At 45.3% G+C, this 14,889-nt stretch overlaps 1 protein-coding gene across 1 annotated transcript in view; it reads left to right on the forward strand.

The window, feature by feature from the left end:
* Positions 1 to 12,749, forward strand: part of LRP4 (LDL receptor related protein 4) — a gene marked incomplete at both ends in the record, with an annotated part of 49,806 nt that extends 37,057 nt beyond the window's left edge. The window contains 7 exons of the mRNA XM_079708402.1: positions 3,267 to 3,411; positions 3,686 to 3,799; positions 4,636 to 4,771; positions 7,256 to 7,323; positions 7,894 to 7,981; positions 9,784 to 9,925; positions 12,417 to 12,749. Coding sequence (XP_079564528.1) covers positions 3,267 to 3,411; positions 3,686 to 3,799; positions 4,636 to 4,771; positions 7,256 to 7,323; positions 7,894 to 7,981; positions 9,784 to 9,925; positions 12,417 to 12,749 — 1,026 coding nt within the window. The remainder of the gene's footprint in view (positions 1 to 3,266; positions 3,412 to 3,685; positions 3,800 to 4,635; positions 4,772 to 7,255; positions 7,324 to 7,893; positions 7,982 to 9,783; positions 9,926 to 12,416) is intronic.
* Between the last annotated feature and the right edge of the window lie 2,140 nt (positions 12,750 to 14,889).

The raw sequence follows: 14,889 nt of genomic DNA on the forward strand, positions 1-14,889 counted from the left end.
AAGCAATCTACAGATTCAGTGCAATCCCTATCAAACTACCAATGGCATTTTTCACAGAACTAGAACAAAAAATTTCACAACTGGTATGGAAACATAAAAGACCCTGAATAGCCAAAACAATCTTGAGAAAGAAAAATGGAGCTGGAGGAATCAGGCTCCTGGACTTCAGACTATACTACAAAGCTACAGTAATCAAGACAGTATGGTACTGGCACAAAAACAGAAATATAGATCAATGGAACAGGATAGAAAGCCCAGGGATAAACCCACGCACATATGGTCACCTCATGTTTCATAAAGGAGGCAAGAGTATACAATGGAGAAAAGACAGCCTCTTCAATAAGTGGTGCTGGGAAAACTGGACAGCTACATGTAAAATAATGAAATTAGAACATTTCCTGGACTTCCCTGGTGGCGCAGTGGTTAAGAATCCACCTGCCAACGCAGGGGACATGGGTTCGATCCCTGGTCCGGGAAAATCCCACATGCCGCAGAGCAGCTAAGCCAGTCTGCCACAACTACTGAGCCTGTGCTCCACAGCCTGCGAGCCACAACTACTGAGCCCATGTGCCACAACTACTGAAGCCCGCGCACCTAGAGCCTGTGCTCTGCAACAAGAGAAGCCACCGCAATGTGAAGCCCGTTCACCGCAACGAAGAGTAGCCCCCGCTCAACACAACTAGAGAAAGCCCATGCACAGCAACAAAGACCCAGTGCAGCCAAAAATCAATCAATAAATTAATAAATTAATTAATTAATAAAAAAAGAACACTTCAGAACACCATACACAAAAATAAGTTCAAAATGGATTAAAGACCTAAATGTAAGGCCAGACACTATAAAACTCTTAGAGGAAAACATAGGCAGAACACTATGACTTAAATCACAGCAAGATCCTTTTTGACCCACCTCCTAGAGTAAAAACAAAAATAAACAAATGGGACCTAATGTAACTTAAAAGCTTTTGCACAGCAAAGGAAACCATAAACAAGACGAAAAGACAACACTCAGAATGGGAGAAAATATTTGCAAACAAAACAACTTACAAAGGATTAATCTCCAAAATATACAAGCAGCTCGTGCAGCTCAATATCAAAAAAACAAACAACCCAATCCAAAAATGGGCAGAAGACCTAAATAGACATTTCTCCAAAGAAGATATACAGATTGCCAACAAACACATGAAAAGATGCTCAACATCACTAATCATTAGAGAAATGCAATTCAAAACTACAATGAGGTATCACCTCACACCGGTCAGAATGGCCATCATCAAAAAATCTACAAACAATAAATGCTGGAGAGGGTGTGGAGACAAGGGAACCCTCTTGCACTGTTGGTGGGAATGTAAATTGATACAGCAACCATGGAGAACAGTATGGAAGTTCCTTAAAAAACTACAAATAGAACTACCATATGACCCAGCAATCCCACTACTGGGCATATACCCTGAGAAAACCATAATTCAAAAAGAGTCATGTATCACAATGTTCATTGCAGCACTATTTACAATAGCCAGGACATGGAAGCAACCTAAGTGTCCATCGACAGATGAATGGATAAAGAAGATGTGGTAAATACATGTGATGGAATATTACTCAGCCATAACAAGAAACGAAATTGAGTTATCTGTAGTGAGGTGGATGGACCTAGAGTCTGTCATACAGAGTGAATTAAGTCAGAAAGAGAAAAACAAATACCGTATGCTAACATATATATGGAATCTAAAAAAAAAAAGGTTTTGATGAACCTAGGGGCAGGACAGGAATAAAGACGCAGACATAGAGAATGGACTTGAGGACACGGGGAGGGGGAAGGGTAAGCTGGGAGGAAGAGAGTAGCACTGACATATATACACTACCACATGTAAAATAGATAGCTAGCGGGAAGCAGCTGCATGGCACAGGGAGATCAGCTCAGTGCTTTGCAACCACCTAGAGGGGTGGGATAAGGAGGATGGGAGGGAAATGCAAGAGGGAGGGGATATGTATGGGGATATACATATGCATATAGCTGATTCACTTTGTTATACAGCAGAAACTAACAACACTGTAAAGCAATTATACTCCAGTAAAGATGTTAAAAAAAAAAAAATCTTTGTCCCTCGGGCTTCCCTGGTGGCGCAGTGGTTAAGAATCTGCCTGCCAATGCAGGGGACACAGGTTCGAGCCCTGCTCCAGGAAGATCCCACACGCCGCGGAGCACCTAAGCCAGTGCACCACGACTGAGGCTGCGCTCTAGAGCCCACAAGCCACAACAACTGAGCCCACGTGCCACAACTACTGAAGCCCACGTGCCTAGAGCCCATGCTCCACAACAAGAGAATCCACCGCAGTGAGAAGCCCACATACCGCAATGAAGAGTAGCCCCCGCTCACCTCAGCTTGAGAAAGCCCACATGCAGCAACGAAGACCCAATGCAGCCAAAAAAAAGAGGAATAAACAAAATAAATAAATTTAAAAAAAAACAACTAAAAAACGAATCTTTGTCCCTTTTTGAGAAACATCCACTCTATCTATATTCTACATTATATCCTACCGGCCAATAACATTTTGTCTGGCTTTACTTAATGATAGGCTTTCCCCCCCTGTACTCCAAATGTAAAACTACAGGATTATATTGAATTTAGTTTTTCAGTCTACAAGTTTCCCCTGAGGTTTCTGATGTATACTGCAGGGATGGGAGGGGAACCACCTACATTGCCCTTCCCCACCCCTGGTAGAGAATCTCAGGATCACTACATTAGAGGGCAGCTGCCTGCAGAAGTAACCAGAGGACTTGGGCCAGGGCTCTGAGTGATGGGCCCAGAAGAACAGGGACCTAGAAGGACTGCCCCCCCACTGCCCCCCCCCGCAACTTACTCCTGTTTGCTAGGTACAGGAATTTATTTATTCACTGAGCCACTGGGTCATCTGACTGAGGACTAAGTATTAGCGCTGGAAATTGAGAGATGAATGAACCACATTCTTGTTCTTGAAGAACTTAATCTGGCAGGACAGATAGACATGTAAACAAATGACCATAGAGTGTCGAAACTCACCTGTGGAAGTGAGGACAAGCTCAGAGCAGCATGGAGAAAATGGTGAATTCTCTATGGGTTGGGTGAAATTTCCTGGATAATGTCTATCTGGGGATGCACAGGAGTTGACATGGATAAGGGAAAAAGAGGGCATTTGGACAGAGGGAACACACGGGCTGAGGCACGGAAGCTGTACCAGGGTCTGCCTATTAATAGTTACTCTTTTTGGGGTTTCCCTATTGAGTAGCAGGACAGGTGGATCTACTGGACAGACTGGCAGACCAAGTCAATCCAGCGTGTTGACAAGTACTCAGGCCGGAACAAGGAGACGGTGTTGGCGAATGTGGAGGGACTCATGGATATCATCGTGGTTTCCCCTCAGCGGCAGACAGGTGGACTCCAGGGTCCTGAGCCTGCTTCCTTACCATTGGTGGGGTTGGTTGGTCACCCTGAGGACTGTTAATAACCAAGACAGTTAGAGCCACAGGAGAGCCTTTTGGTTCACATCTTAAGTTCTTAGACCTTTCAGCCCCCTGTTGTTATACCCCTCCTGCCCCACGGTCCCTGGGAGTAAGGTAGCCCCAAATCTCCTCCTTTTTGAGAAGTGTCAAATTAGGAGACTTGATTCTGCCCCAGGCCAGACGTTCACATCTGCTTTGCCCCCAGGGACCAATGCCTGTGGTGTGAACAACGGCGGCTGCACCCACCTCTGCTTTGCCAGAGCCTCAGACTTTGTATGTGCCTGTCCTGACGAGCCTGATGGCCGGCCCTGCTCCCTTGGTGAGTTGGACTAATTGGCCTCCTGGAACAGCAGAGCCCTTGGAAGGGCAGGGGATCAGCAGCCTCAGCTTTGTTCTTCTGGGTGAGATTTCCCCTCAGGGGTTCTTACAGCAGAGTGACTGGGAGCAATGAGTTTGAGCTTTGGAATGGTACAGACCCAGGTTTGTCTGGCTTCTGGCATTTACTAGGATGGAAATCAGGTCTCCTGATTCCCTGATCCCTACTGTGACCTGTGCATTATTCTCTCTTCCTGCCCTTTGTGGGCCAGCTAGCCCATCTGGAGCTATTAATATTGGAAACTGGGACTTCCCTGGTGGCGCAGTGGTTAAGAATCCACCTGCCAACGCAGGGGACATGGGTTCAAGCCCTGGTCCGGGAAGATCCCACATGCCGTGGAGCACCTAAGCCCGTGCGCCACAACTACTGAGACTGCGCTCTAGAGCCCGTGAGGCACAACTACTGAGCCCATGTGCCACAACTACTGAAGCCTGCGTGCCTAGAGCCTGTGTTCTGCAACAAGAGAAGCCACTGCAATGAGAAGCTCGCGCACCGCAATGAAGAGTAGCCCCCGCTTGCCACAACTAGAGAAAGCCTGTGCGCAGCAACAAAGACTCAACGCAGCCAAATAAATAAATAAAATAAATAAATTTATTTTAAAAAATATATTGGAAACCAAATCCTTTTTACGTACAGTATTAAGAAGGACATCTAATGGGGGTGCCTAGGATCAGGGCAGCTAAAAGATTGCTTTAACAAGTTCTCCACATGCTACTCTTGGACCATATGTAGATATTTGTGGCTCCAGTGATCCACTCCAGTCCTTGTTTTCTCTCCAGTACCTGGCCTGGTGCCCCCAGCTCCCAGGGCTACCAGCGTAAGTGAAAAGAGCCCCGTGCTACCTAACACGCTACCGACCACCTTGCGTTCTTCTACCAGCTGGACCCGCACATCTCTGGAGGAGGTGGAAGGGAGGTAAGTGGGTCAGTATGGAATTGAGGGCTCTTTGATTCAAATCGCCATCCCCTGCCAGCAGAAGACCATAGGCCCAGCTTGATGATTCTGGCAGATGGGAGGTAGATCACATCATTAGCCACCTGTCCCTGCTGCTTGGGACTGGAGATGATATTTAGACTTGCACGTTGTTGCAAGCGATTCTTTTTTTTTAGCTTTGAAGGCAAGAAGCTTTAAGAGGAGCTTTAGAGAGAAATCACTCAGGAGGAGTTTCTGCCCGGCATTCCTCCTTCTTCCTTTCTTGCAGTGACGTTTGCTCTCACAGAACAAGTTTAGCACGTGGTCTTGTCCTACAGTTTACTTAGAAGCCACCAAGTCATAGTGGTCTCTGGGCTGTGGCTTTTTAACTTGGGACATCCCCAGGGATGTGATGGCCTTAGTTCATAATGACCTGTAACACTCAAACACACATGCATGTATGTGCATGTGTACACACACACACACACCGTTATTAAATAAGCAAGCATAACCACGAACAGCTCTCAAATTAAGTGTAAAACATTATATTTCATTAGACTGAAGGTGCTGTCAATTTAAAATGCATCCTGATTTGAGAGATTAAACTGAAAAAATGACCAACAGCAACTGTGAGATGCCATTAATTGTAAGACACAGTCCTATCTCAGAGATATTAGAATATAGAAAAAATGCACATCTTAAAATTGATGAAATATCATGTTATATTCAATTTAGAGAAAGTCTTATAAAATGTTTTTTATTTACACTTTGCAAAAAAATCATCTGGAAATACAGATAGGAGTAAAAAATAAGTTCTCATATGTAATTACCTTTAGTGTTTTTTTCTGATTTGATATATGTGTATATTGTGAAATGATTACCACAGTAAGTCTAGTTAACATCCATTACCACACATATATACTTTTTTTTTCTTATAATGAAAACTTTTAAAATCTACTCTTTTAGCAACTTTCAGACATACAATATTGTTAACTATAGTCACTATGATGTACATTACATCCCCAGCACTTACTTATCTTATAACTGGAAGTTTGAGCCTTTTGACCATCTTCACTCATTTTGTCCACCCCCAACCTCTGGCAACTGCCTATCTGTATGGTATCAATTTATCTATGAGTTGGTTTTTTTTTTTTTTTTCAGATTCCACATATAAGTGATATCATATAGTATTTGTCTTTCTCTGTCTGACTTATTTTACTTAGCAGAATGTCCTTCTTTTTCATGGCTGAATAATGTTCCACTGTATACCTATACCACATTTTCTTTATCCATTTATCCATTGATGGACACTTAGGTGGTTTCCATGTCTTGGCTCTTGTAAATAATTCTGCATTGAACATGGGGGTGCAGATATCTTTTTGAGACAGTGATTTCATTTCCTACTCTTACTATACTGATGTCTATCTTCCCAGGCCTTTTTCTATTAGAACATTTTTCATTGTAATATTATTTTTAATATCAACGGTAGCTTAAAAGATAATTAACACGTGATTTCAATTCTGAAGGCAGAAACATAGTAATAATTCCAAATAAGACCACTAGACTCACATCCCTAAAATTATAAGATTTGTACATGATCAAACTTATTCTATATGCCCCATTTTCTCTTGTTAGAAGAGTTTATATAGAAAAGCAAACAGATATAAACATGTACCTTTGTCACTAAATTTTAAGCACTAACAATCATTATTAATCTGATTTTATTCAGGTTTATTTAGAAAACTTTTGAACCCTACTCAGGTATTTTCTTCCTATCAGAGTTGTATTTGAAGACTCAGTACATCTTGGTTTCAGATGCTCCTGCAGGTTGCCAGCTCATAACATGCCACAAAGGAGTTACCGTCTCAGCATTTCAAGTTAGTTATCCAAGCCCTCCCTCTGGATGTCTTGCATATTCCCTTGTGAAAGAATGAAGGAAAGAAAAGCAATATATTTTTTTAAGTCTCTCTAGACCTTGTGATAATCTTGGTCCAATCCAAGGTTTGCTTGGCTGGTAGCTTAATAACGTCTGCTATTGATGTCCTTAGTATTCTTTCAGCTCACTCCCAAACCTGCTTCTCCTTTTTAAAGAATCCTCTTTAAAGAGTACATATTTTAGGGAATTCCCTGGTGGTCCAGTGGTTGGGACTCCACACTTTCACTGCCGAGGGCCTGGGTTCAATCCCTGGTCAGGGAGCTGGGATCCCACAAGCTGCACGGCCAAAAACAACATCAAAAAGAGTACACATTTTAAAACACATTTAAATAGCATCTTGAAGACAGTGGCTCATGCTGATTTCTCTGTATTTCCTCATCCTGTCCTCTCCTTGCTTCCGCTATCTCCTGTCTGGTATAGTCTCATATCTGAAAGCCCCACTCCCAGGCCTTTAGCCCTGTCCTTCACAGGACTTTCCCCATTGCCTGGCGGAAGGCAAGATCTTTGTTGAAAACAAGTAGCCTTCACATTCAGTTTTCTCTGCCCCACAGATGCTCTGAAAAGGATGCCCGACTGGGCCTCTGCACGTATTCCAATGAGGCCGTACCTGCTGCTTCAGGTAAGTCCTCAGTGCCCAACTGTTTTGAAAAACAAGATGTAAGGAATCTAAGTCTCCATTGATATCTTGCAGAACCTTCATGGGGACTCTTTGGGGTTGATGAACCCTTTTCTTAGACTAAATCCATAGAAAGAATAACCATAATAGCTGCCACTTATGGAGTGCTTTCTGTATGCTAGGCACTTGCTAAGCCATATTTATGTGCACATGCGTGTGTGTATATGTATTTGTATATATACACTCACCTTCAGTCTCCACCAGCCCTATGAGCAATTTATTATTGACATTTAACTGATGAGAAAACACAGGCTTAGAAGTTAAGCATCTTGCTTTAAGTCACACAGCTAGTAGGTAGTGGAATCGGGATTAGAGATGCTGACACAGTGATAGGTTTCTTCTCAGCCCCCTCCCGCCTCCCACTGTGGCCTCTTCTCTGAGAAGGGGGCCCCTAGCCATCCTCAGATGGTACGGGATGCAACAGCTACAAAAGGAGCCCTCCATCTTCCCACCCCTCACACCAGCTAGAAGATTGTCGGAGGTCCCCACCTAGCGTCCCTCTGCTCTCCCTAGGGGAAGGACTTCACGTCAGCTATGTCATCGGTGGACTCCTCAGTATTCTGCTTATTCTGGTGGTGATCGCGGCTTTGATGCTGTACAGGTAACCTCAGCCCCACTGCAGTGGCTGTATGTTTGCTGTAGGTCCCATTAGCATGTTTGGGACCTCCTGAAGTTGACAGGTCACTGGTTCCACCTATGACCAGCCTCATTTCAAAGTTGGGTCCCTGGTCAGAGCAGCAGAAGGGAAGGGCAGAAACCTGAACGTGTACCCTTCTTCCCCAGTCACAACCCAAGTAGTTTCCTCATTTCATGACCACAGCAATGCTTGGGATTTTCCTTATAGACTAGGATGCTAAGGACACAGAGGGTGTTACCCAAGTTCACACAGTGAGAGGCAAAGCTGGTACTGACTCTAGCATCTTTGCTTTGTCCACCACTCTACACTACCTCAAGCCATTGAAGCTGGAAATGATTTTCTCTTCACACAAACACAGCCCTTTACTACAATGTGGGGTGATATATCATTGCTCGGTAGGGATCATCCTGGGAAGGTGGAATGTGTAGTATTCAATTTAGAATCTTCCTTTTATGACCCTCTCTGTATATATTTTCTCCTAAATGCTTTAAATGCAGCTTGCAGCAAAAATGTCAGGATTTTGCTGCTGCTGCAGCAGCTTCTACTACCAACAACAACAATAATAGTAACAGCTACCATTTAATGAATATGTATCAATGCTACAACAACCTTGTAATACAGGTATTATTATTCCTCACTTTACAGATGAGGATCTAAGGCTCAGAAAGTTTAGATTATGTCCACCAATACCCCAGCCAGTAAGTAACAGAAGTGGCATTGAAACGTAGGTCTGTTTTGACTCTAAAGCTCAGTGTATTTGTTATCTATTGCTGTATAACAAATTACCCTGAAACTTAGCACCTTAAAATGACAACCACTGATTATCTCACAGTTTCTGTGGGTCAGAAATCTAGATGCAGGGACTTCCCTGGTGGCGCAGTGGTTAAGAATCCACCTGCCAATGCAGGGAACACAGGTTCAAGCCCTGGTCCAGGAAGATCCCACATGCCGCGGAGCAACTAAGCCCGTGTGCCACAACTACTGAGCCTGCACTCTAGAGCCTGCGAGCCACAACTACTGAAGCCCATGCGCCACAACTACTGAAGCCCACATGCCTAGAGCCCGTTCTCCACAACAAGAGAAGCCACCGCAATGAGAAGCCCACACACTGCAACGAAGAGTAGGCCCTGCTCACCGCAACTAGAGAAAGCCCACGTACAGCAACGAAGACCCAATGCAGCCAAAAATAATAAACAAATAAAATTTAAGAAAAAAAACAGAAATCTAGATGCAGATTAGCTGGGTGCTTCTGCCTCAAGGTGTCTTACAAGGCAGCAATCCAGGTATCAGCCAGAGTTGTGGTCTTATCTCGAGGCTTGACTGGGGAAGGATTCCCTTCCAAGCATAGGATTCAGTTCCTCGCAGGCTGTTGGCTAGAGGCCTCCCTCAGCAGTTTGTTGCCTTGTGGGCCTTTCCATAGGACAGCTTTCAGCATGGCAGCTTGCTTCCCTCAGAGCAAGAGTAAGAGAGAGGGGAGGGAGGGAGGGAGGGAGAGAGGGCAAACTAAGATAGAAACCAGTTTCCTTGTTAGGAGTTTCCTTGTAACCTAATCTAGTATCCCTCACTTTTGCATGTTCTGTTCATTAGAAGCGAGTCACCAAATCCAGCCCACACTCACGGGTCAGGAATTCAGAAGGTGTGAGTACCAGGAGGCAGGGACCACTGGGCCCTCTTAGAGGCTGCCTGCCACAACTTGGGTTACAGCTTCCCCAGATACTATCCCCATACAGATCGGAACTAATTTCTCATCACTTTTCCTCCTAAAGACACAAAAAATCCAAGTTAACTGATCCTGCAATGGGGAACCTGACCTACAGCAACCCTTCCTACCGAACTTCCACTCAGGAAGTGAAAATTGAAGCAATCCCCAAACCAGCCATGTACAATCAACTGTGCTATAAGAAAGAGGTAAAAATTAAAATTTATATCCAAGAGTTTGTTTTTGGAGGGCGGGGGTAGATTATGCTCCAGTTGCCTGAGTAGATCAGTAAGGGATGCTGGGTAGTCCATCTACCATTTTGGAAGTTATAGTGAACAGAAGAATGGGATGTGATTCAGGTTTCTGGAGAGGTCTATAACTTCTGAGGGACCAGCTTGAGGGGCCCTAGTGAGAGTGAGATTAGAAAGCAGATCCCAGAAGGTTTAGGTCTGAAAGCATGTGAGTGTGCACCTCCCTGCCAGGAGATATTTTCCCAGGCTCAGGGGTTCCTTCCCTCCTGGAGCTGTCATTCCCCAGCAGTGAGGCTGTGCCCCTCTGAAATAACCCCAAACTCCTAGGAAACACCAAAAAACCCAAGAGCTCCTGGACTCTCCCTTTCTAACCTCTGATCCAAGCTTTTGGCACCTGTGGTTGGGAATGGCTGGAGTTCTGCTATTCTTCCTCTTATCACATAATCTAGAGGGATTTCTCTAGAATTCTGAAAGTTTATATGCTTTTGTTCTTTTAACTCCTTTGTTGCTGCAGTGAAAATTTATTTGCTAAATGTTTAGGCATGAAAAATAGTCCCGTTTTGACTAGGGACTATAGCCTGGGACTTAGATTTTCCTAGTCTGATATGACCCTTGTTTTTTTCTAAAATCCTGTAACCCTTCATTAGAAATTATCCCTTATGAGACCTAACCCATCTACTCTCTTGGCCTGTCTAGCACAGTCAAAGCCAGCCCTCACACCTCTAGGGCATAATGAATACACTTTATACAATAATCATGTGATTTCAGGATCCATGAATTTCCCTATTAAAACAAAGCATCCAGTACAAGCCAAAACAGAACCTGCAGGGATAGCTTGCAGATTTAGGGATGGTAGACCCCTTCTCTGTTAATATCTTCGAGAGAAAGACTCCTGAAGCTTCTTGGGTTCCTGGAGTGTCTGATGCCCCAGAAAAGAACCCCAATGAGGGCCCTAGGTTAGAAATTAAAATCATGTGACTCTTTCTCCTGTTGTATGCTTTTTCCTCAGCAGCTCTTTCACCCCTCTGATAGTCTTTCACCCTTTCTCTTCTGATTTCCTCTTGATTTCAGGTACCTGTTGCTGTGTGTTTGTAGAGGGCGTGGTATCACCCAAATTGCTAGTGCCACGTCACCCACATCTCCCTGACTTACCCCACGTTTTCTGTGATGAAGACACTGAGTGGTCTGCATCTTATCTGACACTAATTCAGCTTGGAGGGTGTGCTGGGTGACTGGGCATGTGTGTGCGTGCCTTGATCAAGGGAGCTGTCACTCCCAGAGGGCAGGGACCATATTTTATATTGTTTAATCATCAAACTATCCTGCTTATTGAAGAGAAGGGGCTCAATAAATATCTGTGGAACTGAACTGTTACTAAAGTAGAGCAGCAGTTGCAGGGCTCTTGGCAGGAACACTATCCCAGGGACAGAGCCCAAGCCATGGCCCATTTTCTCTTGGCAGTGGCGGCATGTTGGTTGGTATCCCCCAGAAACCAGGAGTACGGCTACCCCTTGAGGAATCCATAAAGGGAGAAGCCTGAGTGGAACTTAAGGCTGTCCTTGGAACAGTCGCAGGTTGCTTGGAAATGGCCCTGAGGCTCCTGGGAGTAGAGCCAGAATAACCTCCCACAAAAGCTTATAGGTTACAGTAGCCCAGTGGACTGACAGAACTCAAGAGGGTTTTCTAGAGCCCTCCTGTCTTACCTTCTAAAACCTTTCTTCTTAAGAAAGTTAGAAAGAAGAGAATTAAGAATAAAATAGCACATGAAACTGTATTCAGTATCTTATAATAAGCTATAATGGAAAAGAATCTGACCATGTATGTATATATATATATATAACTGAATCACTTTGCTGTACACCAGAAACTAACATTGTAAATCAACTATACTTCAAAAGAAGAAAAAGGAATAGCACCAAAGTAGTTTAAAATCTTGAATAAATGCACATTTAATTGCTTTTGTCAATTGCTTCTGATCATGTATATTAGCATGCTGTCCTATTAATAAACCCCATTAGCAATGTAATAATAGCTAACATGATCTAGTGCATGTTATGCGTCAGGCACCTACTAATTGCATTGCGTGGATTGCCTCATTTAACCCTCACAGCCATTGGTTATGAGGTACGGATACTGTTACTCTAAAGAGGTGAGCCTGAGTTTTAGAGATATTCAGTAATTTGCCCGAGGTGATGTGGCCAGTGAGTGGCTCACAGAAGTCACGGTTCTCCCTCCTCCCTGTATGATAATGGTAATAATCATCACAGCTGCTCCTTTCCTTTTAGGCTCAGCCTCATACATTTGCTCTGACTAAATTTCCCCATTTGTTTGTGGGATTTTTGCGCTCTTCATGCCCACTCTTAGCCCATCCACTTCCTTTCTAAGTTCGTCATGAGATCCTTTATAGAGAGCCAACCAACTGACCGTGTCTCTCCACTCTCCACCCTAGGGTGGACCTGACCATAACTACACCAAGGAGAAGGTCAAGATTGTAGAGGGGATCTGCCTCCTGTCTGGGGACGATGCTGAGTGGGACGACCTCAAGCAACTGCGCAGCTCCCGAGGGGGCCTCCTTCGGGATCATGTATGCATGAAGACAGACACCGTGTCCATCCAGGCCAGCTCTGGCTCCCTGGATGACATGGAGACGGAGCAGCTGTTGCAGGAAGAGCAGTCTGAGTGCAGCAGCGTCCACACCGCAGCCACTCCTGAAAGACGGGGCTCCCTGCCAGACACAGGCTGGAGACACGAACGCAAGCTCTCCTCAGAGAGCCAAGTCTAAACGCCCATGTTCCCCTCCCTTCCTGCCTGTTCCTTCTCCTTGGTGGGCTTCAGTCCCCGAGCTCGCTTATACAGCAGGCCCCTTTCCTGTGTGCTCGTCCTGCGCTGCCGCCTCCCGCCTCCTAACTGCTCCCAAGCCCTCCACCGGAGCTGTTTCCACCTGGGTTCGTAACTACCTGTGCACAAGAAATGATGGGGCATCCTGAGAATTTAGACCTGGATTTTACCACAAACCTCACCTCATGCACGCCATCCTGAGCCCCCTTGAAACCAGGCTCAGTAGTGATTCCTCGTCAGTACAGAGCTCCACCTCCCCTTCCCCTGGCACCCTCAGTGCCTGCCCCCCAAGAGCTGATGATCCAGGACTGCACTCGCTCCATCAGAGGTGGCCTGACCTCATCTCTGAGGGAACTTGCTGACCAGGGGCTGGGGCTACGGTGGGGGGGGGAGTCATGGGTAAAGAGAGAGATGAAGGATAGAGGCTGAGAGAAGGAGGAGTCAGCCCAGCTGGCATGGGCATCTGGAAAACCTCCAGCCTCGAGTGCATTGGCAACATGAAAAAGCTTTTAAGGGTGATTGGGCCTGGGTGTCCTCTCCACTGCCGGCAATGGATATTATTCTTGCCCTGGCAGTTGTTGTTTCTTCAGCTGCAGATACTGATGAGGTCTGGGTATGGCTCAAGCTGTTCTTCCTCCTGCTAAAATGTCTGGAGCCTTTTCTACCTTCAGATGACTGGGGGTCTCTATTACATGGCAGCTGGCTAATATGAATTCCCTCCTGCTGCCTCCAGGTTGTGAGCCGGTGGCTTGAATGCGTGTGGGACCCTCAGGGCTGGATCTCTGCAGTGTCTGAGAAGCACTGCTTAGACCAAACTTAGTACATCCCCTGAACTATAACGTTCTGCCACTTTCTCCTTCCTCATTCTCTGAGATTCTGAGCACAGAGATCCTGAAGCAACTCTCCAAAGAAGGGCCAGAAGTTTTCATAAATGGTCAGGAAGAGCGATTGGGTTAGAGACTTGAGGCACCCAGGGCCTAAAGGGAAGTATCCATGAAGCTGAGCCTCCTGTGTTCTCTCTCAGGTGCTCAGGGATCTAAGTGAGTAGACAGAGAGCCTGCGGCTGTGGGTGGTGAAGTTCCCATTCCGACTCTTCCCAGCTAAGTGACTCCCTTTCCTGCTGAGGTGCCATCATTTGGTTCATGCTTATTCACACAAAAGGCATGTGTGTCACACTAGTGTCAGGGGAGTTGAGGTTTTTTACTGTCCTAAAATTTCTACCTAGCTCTTCTTTTTTGGGGGGGAGGGAGGGTGCCTAATTTGCTTTTTCTGACCTAGCCTTGTAGGCATGTATGGCGAAGAGGCCTAAATAAAGACACAGAGTTGGGGGCAAGGAGTAGGAAGGTAGAGAGAACCACTGAGGAAGCCCTTTCAGCCCAGGGCAGATCCAGACCTCTTTCACCCAGGGATCAAAAGCAATAACAGGAACTGAGAATGGAGGGGGGGTGCTTCAAGGGGAAGTTTCTGGATTTGAAACACATCCTGGGGTTCTTGGTATTGAGAAATCAGCTGCCAAACATGTGAGTGGAAAGGGAAGATCAGAGCAAACCTTTTCTGGTCAGTTCTAAGACCACTAGAGACAGGTGCCAGGCTCTTAGCCCTGCTCGCAGTAGCCAGCCCCAGGTCTAGACCCTCATAGGACAGCCAGGCCAGGCCAAGCAGGCTTTTCCAGTACACAGAGTGGGAAAGGAAAGGTCCTCCTCCTGGGAGGAAAGGGGGACATTTCACACTTGATGGGGCAGTGAAAGAAGGAGCCCTTTGGGTCCTCAGACTCACGGTTGGGCATGGGGAGAAAGCAGCAAAGTGGCATTTTCTTGAACGGAAAGGGGGAAGGATCTTATTGCACTTGGGCTGTTCAGAATGTAGAAAGGACATATTTGAAGAAATATCTATTTGAGCACTGATTTACTATGTAAAAAGCAAAATCTCTCTGTCCTAAACTAATGGAAGTGACTCTCCCACGCTCCTGTGTAATGGTTTTAACGTTACTCACTGGAGAGATTGGACTTTCTGGAGTTATTTAACCACTATGTTCAGTATTTTAGGACTTTATGATAATTTAATATAAATTTAGCTTTTCTTAA

This window comes from Hyperoodon ampullatus (genome assembly GCF_949752795.1).
Source record: "Hyperoodon ampullatus genome assembly, chromosome: 7".
Classification (NCBI taxonomy): domain Eukaryota; kingdom Metazoa; phylum Chordata; class Mammalia; order Artiodactyla; family Ziphiidae; genus Hyperoodon; species Hyperoodon ampullatus.